The 13,159-nt window shown below is 32.6% G+C and overlaps 3 protein-coding genes across 6 annotated transcripts; 2 read left to right on the top strand and 1 right to left on the bottom strand.

The window, feature by feature from the left end:
* On the top strand, positions 1–4,089 carry LOC102593589 (probable aquaporin PIP-type pTOM75). 2 transcript variants are annotated; one of them, XM_006352210.2, is made up of 4 exons: positions 1–406; positions 1,573–1,868; positions 3,099–3,239; positions 3,858–4,089. In XM_006352210.2, the coding sequence occupies exons 1-4, from the start codon at positions 76–78 to the stop codon at positions 3,951–3,953; spliced, it is 864 nt and encodes a 287-aa protein (XP_006352272.1). In that variant the 5' UTR covers positions 1–75; the 3' UTR covers positions 3,954–4,089. The 2 variants fall into 2 exon arrangements, with proteins under 2 accessions (XP_006352272.1, XP_015166347.1); XM_015310861.1 differs by having other exon boundaries at positions 3,099–3,243.
* A 942-nt stretch (positions 4,090–5,031) lies between these two features.
* Positions 5,032–9,066, top strand: LOC102579325 (short-chain dehydrogenase TIC 32, chloroplastic-like). Its single transcript, XM_006352248.1, has 8 exons — positions 5,032–5,137; positions 5,521–5,752; positions 6,765–6,844; positions 7,501–7,654; positions 7,971–8,049; positions 8,158–8,242; positions 8,681–8,727; positions 8,902–9,066. Exons 1-8 carry the CDS (start codon positions 5,032–5,034, stop codon positions 9,064–9,066), a joined length of 948 nt encoding a protein of 315 aa, XP_006352310.1.
* A 489-nt stretch (positions 9,067–9,555) lies between these two features.
* LOC102593262 (BTB/POZ domain-containing protein At5g41330-like) lies at positions 9,556–12,891 on the bottom strand. Of its 3 annotated transcripts, none has more exons than XM_015310857.1 (2): positions 11,120–12,891; positions 9,556–10,845 (listed from the first exon to the last, which is right to left on the bottom strand). In XM_015310857.1, exon 1 carries the CDS (start codon positions 12,648–12,650, stop codon positions 11,232–11,234), a length of 1,419 nt encoding a protein of 472 aa, XP_015166343.1. In that variant the 5' UTR covers positions 12,651–12,891; the 3' UTR covers positions 9,556–10,845; positions 11,120–11,231. The 3 variants fall into 3 exon arrangements, with proteins under 3 accessions (XP_015166343.1, XP_015166344.1, XP_006352271.1); XM_015310858.1 differs by having other exon boundaries at positions 9,556–10,416; XM_006352209.2 differs by having other exon boundaries at positions 11,130–12,891.
* Positions 12,892–13,159: the final 268 nt, after the last annotated feature.

Below are 13,159 nucleotides of genomic sequence, written 5' to 3'. Positions count from 1 at the left end.
TTTCTCAGTACCAAAAAAAAGTAGAAAAAACACACACAAAAAAAACAAGAAATCTTAGTGAGTGTGAGTGTAGAAATGGCAGAAAACAAAGAAGAAGATGTTAACCTTGGAGCCAACAAATTCAGAGAGCCACAACCCTTAGGCACATCAGCACAAACAGATAAAGATTACAATGAACCACCAGCTGCCCCTTTATTTGAACCTGGTGAACTATCATCATGGAGTTTTTACAGAGCTGGAATTGCAGAGTTCATGGCAACTTTCTTGTTTTTATACATCACAATCTTGACTGTAATGGGTCTTAAAAGATCTGATAGTTTGTGTTCTTCTGTGGGTATTCAAGGTGTTGCTTGGGCCTTTGGTGGTATGATTTTTGCCCTTGTCTACTGTACTGCTGGTATCTCAGGTCAGTTCTTTTTTCCCTAAAAATTTCAACTTTTTTTTGTTTCTTGTACTAAAAATGTCATTTTTTTTTCATTTTTTTTTTGTGTATCATGGGGTTATGTAGAAACTACTTTTATGAGTTCTTGATAAAAAGTTTTTAGCTTTCATTGCTCTTGTCTATTGCACTACTGGTATCTCAGGTTAGTTAATTGCTCCTAAAAAATTGAACTTTTTTTTGTTTATTTGTACTAAAAATGTTATCTTTTTTTGTGTGTGTATTATGGGGTTATGTAGAAACTAGTTTTATGAGTTCTTGATTATATACCCATATAAAGTTTTTAGCTTTCTTTGCTCTTGTCTATTGTACTGCTAGTATCTCAGGTTATCTTTTTTTGTGTGTGTATTATGGGGTTATGTAGAAACTAGTTTTATGAGTTCTTGATTATATACCCATATAAAGTTTTTAGCTTTCTTTGCTCTTGTCTATTGTACTGCTAGTATCTCAGGTTATCTTTTTTTGTGTGTGTATTATGGGGTTATGTAGAAACTAGTTTTATGAGTTCTTGATTATATACCCATATAAAGTTTTTAGCTTTCTTTGCTCTTGTCTATTGTACTGCTAGTATCTCAGGTTAGTTAATTGCTCCTAAAAAAATGATTTATTTTGTGTATCTTGTGCTAAAAATGTTAAAACTTTCTTTTTGTTGTTGTGTGACATGAGTTTCTCTGTGTAGTTTTGCTGCTGATTTTCTGACCTTGTTTTTTTTCTTGCTCTAAAATTGTGAACTTTTTTGTGTATTTCTTGTAAAAATGCTAACTTTTTTGTTTTGTTTGGTGTACCATGGGTATGTATTCAAAAGGGGTAGTCTATTACAGATAAGAGTTTTACTTCAAAACTATCAAGTCACCAAAGTGGAAGTAGTTTCTTGAAAATTGAGCAGTTAATTAATTAGACTATGGTTATTTCTTACTTTGAGCCGAGGGTCTTTCAGAAATAGCTTATTTCTATAGGGATAAGATCTGTATACAATCTACCCTCTCCTACCAGTGAGATTACACTTGAGTTGTTGTTTTTAATTGTTTCGCCTTCACATGATTCGAGTAGAAAGCAATGTATTTTCGGTTGAACCTACTTTTCTTTTTGAAATTTGTCAAGAGCTGACTCTCTTTTTTTTGGTACTGAAACAGGAGGGCACATTAACCCAGCTGTGACATTTGGTCTGTTCTTAGCAAGGAAGCTTTCCTTAACCAGGGCAGTGTTCTACATAGTGATGCAGTGTCTCGGTGCCATCTGTGGTGCTGGTGTTGTCAAGGGATTCATGCAGGGTCCGTATCAGAGATTTGGCGGTGGTGCCAATGTGGTTCAACCCGGATACACGAAAGGTGATGGCCTTGGTGCTGAGATTATTGGGACCTTTGTTCTTGTCTACACTGTTTTCTCCGCCACTGATGCCAAGAGAAACGCTAGAGATTCACACGTTCCCGTAAGTGTTTTCTTTCCCCATCCATTACTTTATTTTTGTTTCTTTTAATCGAAAAATTGTTTCTTACTGATAGATAATGTGTTTGGATCATCATACTGCAAGGATTTCTCTTTTCCTTTCTTTTAAGAATTGCCATGATAACTAAGGTAAGTATACTGGAAAGAGGGTGTGGGGATCTACGTTGCTCAGACTATTCAAATATGCTGCTGCACATGTGTCGGATCGTTAAAAAATGCACTATTTTTGGAAGATCAGATGTGCAACTGTCGATATTTTTGAAGAGTCCGAGCAACATAGTTTGGAAATTTGATTGAGTAGGATGAGTGAACATATGCCTTTGTGTTGGGTAATGAAGGGTGATTAGGGCGTTATGCGGAAGCTTACAATTGCAAGTCATGAGTGATAAATTAGATAGCAAGAACTTATACTAAAAACAAAATATTATTATATGGTTATGAAAATTAATATAAAAGAAAAATATTAAAACTATAGAGAGAAAAATCTCCCCATAAACAAACCATAAACAAAAGTCTTTTACGACTACATTTTGGATTTTATTGTGTTTTTAGTGTGAGAAGAGGGATCTTCTATTTATAGGATTCCATACGTTTCCTCTAAGGAAAGAATAAACCAAATATGAAAGAGAATTATATTTTCCTTTCAGAAAAAGTTTAAGCATTTATGGTAATACTTTAACTTTTCTTTTAAGGAAAAAATAAACTTCAAATAAGGTAAGAAAATCAGGGCAAAACCCTAAGACTTTACTATCATGTGGCATTATAGTTTGTCAGCAAGTGATGCCCCATTATTTCTGGCGGGAGATAGCAGATACCTAGTGGAATAGTTGAGGTGCGCGAAGGCCGACCCAATCACCAACTCATCAAACGGAAAATCATGCCCATACTAGCATGCCTATGTGGTTTGTCAGCAAGTGCTTTTTGGTTGATGTAGTTGTATGATGGGATACCACGCAATTGATAATATGGTCTAGGGGTTTGGCCAAAGATGCTGATTCTCACATCGATGAGTTACCATACGGGTTGATTTTTCAAATGATTACTCAACTAATAGTTATTATCTTAGTTGCTTGATTCCAATTTTTTTCAACAAAGAAAACGACTTTCTGATAACGAATGCATACAATCCCAACTTGCATCGGATTAAGGCGTGATTGCTGTTGTTTGAAGAATAAAGAAACTGCATTCTTAACTCTTGTATTGTGTTATACAGATTTTGGCACCACTTCCAATTGGATTCGCGGTGTTCTTGGTTCATTTGGCGACCATCCCAATTACCGGAACTGGCATCAACCCTGCTAGGAGCCTTGGAGCTGCTATCATCTTCAACCAAGACCAAGCTTGGGATGACCATGTAAGTCCCTTCAACTTACATTCATGTGATGATCATATTTCATACTTTCATTTCTATTTTGTTTTTGATGACCGGAAAAATACGGAGGTTCGTTGGCGCGTTTGAAATTCAGTGGATAATCAGTTCACCCTTCTCCACTTAGATACCAACGATCATAGTATGTCTGCTTATCTAATATAAAATCAATGAGTAGATCTCACCTCTCCTTCCCCCTACCATATTCACAAGAGATAGGTATCCACCGAAAAGAGAGTACGACCCCTTGTCCAACAACATTTAGTTTAAGCATGGTTGAAATGTCTTTATGCTATAAGTTGTGTTCAAAACTGTAAATACGGGCTGACCCAACTCAGACGGGCCGACTCATCATTTTGATAGGTCTTAAGATAGCCAGCCCAATCTTACGGGGGCCGGGCCGGGCCAAGGCCAAGGCCACATTGACGACTCTAGCTGTATTAAGCATGCTTCTTTGATAGAGAACACTTGGCTCGAACTCATGACATGCACCTAATTCACATAATCACACATCACATGTTGTGCTCTTACCCCTGAACCAAAATCGCGAAGGCTCTCGATTCTTTCTTTTCATAGCTAACAAGTTTTTTTCTTCTTTTTCAGTGGATCTTTTGGGTTGGACCATTCATTGGAGCTGCACTTGCTGCAGTTTACCATCAAATAATCATCAGAGCAATTCCATTCAAGAGTAGAGCTTAAGAGTTTCAACCATTTTCTTATCTTTCTAGTGTTTGTCTAAATGTGTATTTTCTTCAATTCAAATGTCATTTATGTGAAATAAATTCTCATCAAGTTGTATGTAAAAGCTTCTTTCAATGAAATAATTTTTATTTTATCCTTCTTAATTATTTATATGATATTGAATAGCATTACAGTCTTTCTATCTTTATGAGAAGACGGTATAATTTTAATATAAAGTATGCTACAAATAATTGAGATCAATACGTTCTAACTAGAAATGAAATATAATGTAGATATATTTAAAGGGAAGAAATGTTGTTTTCGAAACGTATTAAAAAGAAAAGTAAAACAAGCAAATTAAAACAGAAGATTTAATATATTTTTATAGAAAACTTTGATAATCGTGTCTGTCTATGTTCATTGTTGTCATATACTCCTTGTGATTTTGTTCAGTTTTCCTTGATTTCTCCCTCTAAAACAAGAAACAATTAAAAAAAGATCAATTCGTCCAACATTATTGCCTATCATATACTCTTTCCGTTTTAATTTGTTTGTCTGATTTTGATTAGATATGAAATTTAAGAAAGTAAAGAAAATACGTAGAATGTATCAAAATGTTATTTAATATTGTGGTCTTAAACATATCACGTGAAAAGTTAGAATTAAAGAGTCGTCAGAAAAGAAGAGAGACGTTCTTTTCAAAACAGACTAAAAAATAAAGTAAAACAAACAAAATTAGTCTACTACTCCATTCGGTTCAATTTGTATGTCTGAGTTAAACTTGATACAGAGTTTAAGAAGCTAAAGAAAACTCTACAATCTTGAAGTCTTAATTTAAAGATACATAAAATATATCAAAAGATTCTTTAATCTTATAGTCTTAAACATACCACGTGAAAAGTTGGAATTATAGAGTTATCCAAAAAAAAAAAAACATTATTTTCTAAACGGATTAAAAGGAAAGTAAAACACACGAACTGAAGAAAGAAGTATATATAGTCTACTATTATATAGATTATTCTATCATCAATTTTTATGAGTGAATTCTCCAAGAATATAATTCATAGAGTGAAACAAAAATTAAAATTAAAATTAAATGTGGATATTTGGAAGAAAAGGAACATCTGGTTTCTCATGTTGTTCAACTGCTGAGGAAGTTACTCAAGGAATTAATGGATTTGGCCTCACTGCCATTGTTACAGGTCACTTTTTATCTATGTTTGATAACAAAAAAATTGTCGTAAAGTTTTATTCTTCGTTTTATTTGTTGTCAACGATCCTATTTATGAGACTCTTTCATCAGGTAAGGAAAGAAAGGACCTAAGCATGATAAATTTCATACACATAGTTAATCCGTAGCTAAATAGCTTTTAGTTAAAATTGATTTCTTATATTCTATCGATAAATGAAATTATCATGAAATTTTTGTTGCTTAGCTACAAAAATTTGTACACCACTAATTCCTTGTTTTCTAACCATGTTAGTGGAAACAAAAAACTACTCATTTATTTCTATTCATAGTATAATTTTTCAATGTAGGAGATTCAATTCGACTAAATTTTGTCTTCGTTTTTACTTATCTCAGGAGCAACAAGTGGCATTGGCATGGAGACGACACGTGTCCTCGCCTTGCACGGTGTGCATGTAATTATGGCAGTACGTAATATGGAAAATGGCAAAAAAATTAAAGAAAATATACATAAATCCATTCCAAATGCTAAAATTGATTTTATGGAATTAAATCTGAGTTCTATGGAGTCGATAAGAAAATTTGCCAAAGAATATAACTCTGCTGGTCATCCTTTGAACCTTTTAATGTAAGAAAACAATATATTTATAAGTTTTATATTGTGTTTGATATGACGATAAATATTTTCGATTTTTTTTCACTATTCAACACTTTACAAAATTCATAAACTAAGAAAAACAGAAAAAAAGAAAATCATTTTTTATCCTTTTGATGAATTTTTTTTTTGGTGTTTGATTGTCAAAAAATAACTTAATTATTTTTTGAAAAAGACGTTTTCTAGATAATGTTTTTCTTATGACCTTTTTTTTTTTTTTTTTAGAGAATGACTTATTTTCTGAACTAATTCCTTGTTTTCTAACCATGTTAGTGGAAACAAAAAACTACTCATTTATTTCTATTCATAGTATAATTTTTCAATGTAGGAGATTCAATTCGACTAAATTTTGTCTTCGTTTTTACTTATCTCAGGAGCAACAAGTGGCATTGGCATGGAGACGACACGTGTCCTCGCCTTGCACGGTGTGCATGTAATTATGGCAGTACGTAATATGGAAAATGGCAAAAAAATTAAAGAAAATATACATAAATCCATTCCAAATGCTAAAATTGATTTTATGGAATTAAATCTGAGTTCTATGGAGTCGATAAGAAAATTTGCCAAAGAATATAACTCTGCTGGTCATCCTTTGAACCTTTTAATGTAAGAAAACAATATATTTATAAGTTTTATATTGTGTTTGATATGACGATAAATATTTTCGATTTTTTTTCACTATTCAACACTTTACAAAATTCATAAACTAAGAAAAACAGAAAAAAAGAAAATCATTTTTTATCCTTTTGATGAATTTTTTTTTTGGTGTTTGATTGTCAAAAAATAACTTAATTATTTTTTGAAAAAGACGTTTTCTAGATAATGTTTTTCTTATGACCTTTTTTTTTTTTTTTTTCAGAGAATGACTTATTTTCTGAAAAAGTATTTTAAATATTTGTTGAAAGTGGAAAATATTTTTCTAAAAGAGACTGATAATAATATCAATAAAATATTATTTAATTGTTTTTTTTTTTGGTTTTGCAAGTAATAATGCAGGGGTTATGATTCCACCATTTACACTTTCTCAAGACAAGGTAGAATTACAATTTGCAGTTAATCATTTAGGTAACTCAATTTATCTAATTATGTTTAATTTGTTGAAGATATAATTAAATAATTCAATGAAATATTAATTTTTTTAAATAATTTAAGCTTTTAGATAAGATGATCACACACTTTAATACAATATTAGAGCAAACGTCATCATAGATTTGATGAGTCTCTCAAAAAATATATTCAAAAATGATCATTTGATTAATTAACCCATGATAAAGAACCAAGTTCGCATATGAAAGAATATATTGAAGATACAATTAAGTAAATTAAAACATATGCTCCAACATGTGTGCAAAAGCAATATATTAAAGATGTAATTAAGTAAATATAAGTGTGATGATGTTTTGTCATTTTGAAGATACAAACTAAAGTAAATGAAAATCTACACTATCCTTGGTCTTTTAGATGCAATAAATAATAGTATGATGCACTAAGCTCTTATTATGTGTGGGATTTTAGAAAGGATCGTATCACGAGGATTTATGCAGCCTTATCTTGTATTTTTGCAAAAAAAATATTATTTCTGTATCTCAAATCTGTGACCTTCTTCCTAATCACATGACAACAATTTTATCAGTTAAGACTCTCCTACATCGTTTAGATAAAGATGAATACATTATTCAATGTATGATCAAATATGATGTGTTAATATTTTGTTTTTGCAGGTCATTTTCTTTTGACAAATCTTTTATTGGAAAACATGAAAAATACAGCTAAAAATAGCAAAAATGAAGGAAGGATAGTAAATGTTGCATCAGCAGCACATGATTTTGCATATTCTCAGGGAATTATTTTTGATAAAATTAATGACAAAGAGAGGTATATATATAGTCCACAATTAAATAACTTCTTTAATTATAATTTTTAATTGAAATTTCTTATTTAAAGAATAAAATATGATATTATTTTATTTCATGTTTAATTGAATATTTGATTTCAATTAAATATAAATTTATTTTATTTCATTTTTATTTCCCATAAAAGTCTTCTAAAAAAAATTAAGGTTAAAATTGAAAATAAAAGTACATCCTAATTTATTTATATAGTAAATCAAACACATATGTTATATTTATATTTTGTATACATTCTATTTTTAGAATTTTAATATTTCTTTTTTATTTGTAATTATTTGCAGCTACCATAGATTTCATGCTTATGGCCAATCAAAGCTTGCTAATATACTGCATGCAAATGAACTCGCTAAGCGCTTAAAGGTAATTAAAGTTATTATCATCACTTAAAATTGTTATTATAAAATTCAAAATTTATATAGTTAAAATTCTGATTTCGCCTCTATCAATATTTTTTTTTTTCATAAATAGGAAGAAGGGGTGAATATTACTGCTAATTCTGTTCATCCTGGACCAATTGCCACCAACATTATGCGTTACGACAATATCCTTCATGGTAAAATATTTTAACTCACTTTTATTTTTTTTATTCCACCATTTATGTAAAATCTCTTTAGTATTTAGATAAATTTAAAATTTTGGATTTATAAATTTAGAAGTGTAGTGTGTTCACTTGTAAGAATCTTAAGCATGAACTCGTCAAATTTAAATTTTGAATCCATCTCTGATAATTTTGACTATATATTTGTTCAAAAATAGTAGGAAGTCATCCATAGTCCATATTGAGTCATCTTTAGAGGGTTTTTGGCTTAGCTTATTAAGTAGTTTTCAACCTTCAAGAATGTTTGGATATTTTAAAAACGACTTAGAAAGAGTTAAAAGTAGGTACCCCTACTTTAACTTTTTAAAAATTACTTTTTTTAAGCTAAGTCAAACGGACTCTTAATCTTTAGTTTGACCCTATTTTCTCCCCCTCCCTAACCATATTTTACAGGAATAGTTAACTGGATTGGGAGATATGTGCTAAAGAATATTGAACAGGTACTTGAATTTTTCTCTCCTTACATTGATATTCAATACTATAGCTCCGCCCTTGTATTTATCGCCAAATCTTTAACCCCCTCCCCCCTCCCTTATATTTAATATTGTAGCTCCGCCCCTACGTATGATTATCACCATTTTTTTGTCCCTACATTGTTTATCCTATGATTATAGGGAGCATCAACTACATGTTATGTGGCTTTACATCCACAAGTGAAAGGATTAAGTGGTGAGTACTTTTCAGATAACAACATAGCTACAAACACAACTACTTCTTTGGCTAAGGATTCAGATTTAGCAAAAAAATTGTGGGAATTTAGCTTGGATTTGACCAAATAGGATTGTCAAATGGGCGAGTTAGGTTGAATCTGGATGAATTAAGATGCAGCGAGTTAATAAATGGACGGGTTAAATTTGGATTGACTAGGCGAGTTGTGTTTTCATGAGCTAATTTTGTTACCCCTAGTTGAGAACCTCAGTTCATCAATTTCTAATTTGACTATGTTATGATGTCTTTCTTTCCCGTCTTCGTATATTGTTTGTTGGGCTAAGTCTGATCCAAATATATTTTTAACATAGTGTGATATTATCTATTTTGGACCACGTCCACGCGGTTTCTCAAAAGCCTCACACCATTAGAATGATAGACGGGTCGATCAATTATCCATCTAGTTTCGAACCGTACACCATTAGAGGATTTCTAGATTTTAGGCTAAGTTGATGCCACTTTATGGCTATAGAACAAGATGACAATAAAGAACCAAACCAAACAAACATTATTTCACCTATCCAATATAATATATACATTGATTGGCAGCAACAAAATACTAAGATAATTTCTTCTTATTTATATTCAAGTTTTAATGGACAAAATACTCAATATTTGTGTTGGTGAAAGATAACAAGTACCCTGCGAAATTAGTTGAGGTGCACACAAAGTGATCTGAACTTGAACAAAATGACCTCGATACCTGTGCTAATGGAAGGTAATAGATTTTCACCAGGTTTCCTATAGAATTAGCTGAGTTATGCACAAACTGACTTGAACACCACGATTATCCAAATGTCAACACTCATGACAGTTTGCAGGACTTAAAATATCAATAAATATAAACAAATCTCTTCAAACACCTTTTGATGCCAGTTAAGATCAAGTGGCAGTTACCATTCAAATGTCCATGAGTTTTCATGATTGAATAAGAATATGACACTATGTCAGTCCACTTGTAAAGCTTCACGACTATTAAGAAATGGACCTTAGACCTGACTCGACTTCAAAATTTGTCTTATGAAGCAATGTATGCCAAGACCATAATGAGACTACAACTTGTATCCTCAACCAAATGAGGGCGCTATATTGGGTAAACCAAGAACAAGGGTTAGTCCGACTCTAATACTATATAAAGAAAATGGAGATTGGCCTCGCTCAACCCCAAAAACTTCCTCGTGAGGTGAGGATGGTTCAAAACTATATAAAGAGATTACATCCCATACCCGCAAGGCCTTAACTGGTAAAGTTGCTGCCATGTGACCAGGAAGTCTTGTATTCAAGCCTTGGAATCAGCCTCTGGCAGAAATGCAAGGTAAGGCTGCATACAATAGGCTCTTCCTCGGACCCTGCGCATAGCGGAAGCTTGAGTGCACCGGGCTGCCCCTTCTTACCCTCAAGGCCTCAACTAATGTGAGTTCCTAGCAAAGACAATGAGTTTCTCCGGTCACAAGATCAACAGGCGACAACATATAACGGATTCATATAACTGACTACAATGCATGAAACATTTGCGAACTGGGAATGATGCAATATGTGACAATGGCATTCTACAAAACCAAAACGAACAGTTCAAAATGACAAAGTCATGGCAAAACAAGAAATGCTTCGACAAAAAAAAAGAAATCCCATCAGCTTAAAAGTATGTCCTGACTGGAGTGAAGATGCAACTGTTCCAGGAAGTATACTAATACTAAATCATATTTGGATAGCACAAAGGTACAGCAATATATACTATCTTCGAGCAACTTGATTAATTCTCTTCTGGAGCTTTTGTAACGACTATAATGGATCTCCCCACGTGAAAGGCTATTGGGATCGATCCCTTCAACTTTACTTGGCGTGGAAGGCTGCAAGAGAAAAGAAAACTATTCTTCTTAGCAGCTTTTTCAACCTACCCGACCTCAGCTTTAGAAGTTAACTTTAAGCAAAGAAGACAAGAACTATATAACAAAAGAGCCATACATTCAGCAAAGACTTAATGGTGAAGAAATGAACAAGATTGAAACAAAAAAAGAATCACAATTCGGCATTTCATTAGCGTTGAATAAATACAATTCTTGTGCACATAACAGTCTTGATGAACTATATAAACATTTACAAATAATAAAGCTAGCAACTAACCTTCTCTTACCAATCAATCAATCAATCAATCAATCAATGAACCGCGTCTCAGTCCCAAACAAGTTGGCTTCAATGCCACGACCTACTCCTACCAATGCTTGTGAAAAAAAAACTAAAATCCCCTAACTGAACTCTGCCAAACCTCAACAAATTGTTGATCCTTTCGTGTAACAAACATTCTATTCCCACCAAAGCTGAAGTGAGTTATCCGATTTCCACAAAAATCTTTTGCTCTTCCCATATAGTTCTTCCTAAAAACTCTGCCTTCTGATCCAAACCTACCTTTTATCGAACCATCGATAAGAACCTCAGACCACAACTCAACATCTCCTCCTTTAGTGCAGAAAACTTGATTCCCATAGCTCTCGATTTTGCATCCAATTCCTTCCTTTTTACCATTTGTTACCTTTCTTTGATCACCAAGACAAATCCAAGCATTCTCAGAACCAATATTCCTCAAATCAGCAAGAAAAACCTCGCCCGAGTGTACTCCAACTTTAAAAATACCAGACAAACTATCCGAAACTGTGATATCGGAGAAACAATCAACGTTTTCCTTAATTTCCCAAACCGTATTCCCAGACCTTAAATCCCAAAACTTAATATTCCCAAGTACACCAGAAGGACCACTATGTGAACCAGCAGACATTAACAAGTTATGACTAGGTAACCATCTTAACTTAGTAGCTGGAATTGCTGAATCCAATTCAGCACCAAAGATTTCATAATGACCAATCTTAGTAACCGGTTTAAAATCATCGTTAACGTCATATACCATAATGCAATTCGAATTCCTCCTAGATGATTCGAAACTCGTAAACAAGAATTCACTTGATGTTCCAATTGCTTGTACTGTTGAACCAGACTTAGTCACATTTTCCCAATTAACATTCTTTTTAACAGAACCCTTAACAAGATCAAGAATCTGCAAACCCGAAAAATCAGTAGCACCAACTGCAACAGTTCTTGAGTTCAAACACAACATAGAATCAATAGCTGGAAATTGAGTTAAAATTGTGGATTTTCTCTTTAATGACCAATCAAAAGAAGTAATTTTACAACCATGAGCTACTTGAACTGAACCATTTTCTGTTGTGGAAATTGCTGTAGGTGAATCTCTACCAGTTAAAGGTAAAAGAAGAGATTTTTCAAGATCAAAAGGCTCAAATTGAGATGGGTTTGACTGAGAATTCAAGATAAGTTGTTCTACACCATAAAATTTTGCTTCAAAAATCAAATCTTGAATATCAAAGTTTTTAGCTTTTGAGGGTAAATTTCCAGTTCTTAAAAGAGATAGTAAAACAGAGAAAATTTCAGGGTCTCTATCAATAAATGGAACTGAATCATTATCTAAATTACTAGAAATTGTAGAAAAAAGAGATTTTGAACCTGCTTGATTTAGGGTTTGTTTAGTTGTTTGAAAAAGATGGCCACCAACATCAATGGTGACTATGTTGGAATTTGAATCCATGTTGTTGTTGTTGTGTCTGAAACCATATGAAAGAGGGTTTGATCCAACAAAAGGTGACATTTTTATGAGAAAAAACAGAACAAATTTCAAGAAAATTTATGCTAACTTGAAACTCAAGAAAACAAGAAAGAACACAAACCAAATACTAATAAGAGACCTAATTAAAGTATGGGTTGTTGAGTTTGTTAGAAGATGAATCAAGAATGGTTGACAAATGTGGGAATTTATTAGGTGGGGGGTGGGGTAAAATGGTGGCTAGTGGTCAAGAATGACCTAAGTCTTGTAGATTTCTTAGTGATTTCCTTTTACCATTTGAGTGTCATTAGGAAAGGAGTCCAATGTGGACCAAATTTGTGGTCTTTCTTTGTTCCTTCTTTGTTTTGGGGGGTGGGGGAGATGAAATGACAACAACAACATATTCAGTTTAATTCTATTCTATAAGTGGAAGGGTGGTATGTATATAATTTTATCTTTTTTTGGTGAAGATAAAGAAGATGTTTTTAATAAATTCTTGGCTCAGATAAGAACATATAATAAATATTTCTTTTGTGAAAATAGAATATATTAGA

This window comes from Solanum tuberosum, unplaced genomic scaffold (genome assembly GCF_000226075.1).
Source record: "Solanum tuberosum cultivar DM 1-3 516 R44 unplaced genomic scaffold, SolTub_3.0 scf00147, whole genome shotgun sequence".
Classification (NCBI taxonomy): Eukaryota; Viridiplantae; Streptophyta; class Magnoliopsida; order Solanales; family Solanaceae; genus Solanum; species Solanum tuberosum.
The sequence above is the reverse complement of the archived record's forward strand: the minus strand, read 5'-3'. Positions and strand labels throughout refer to the sequence as shown.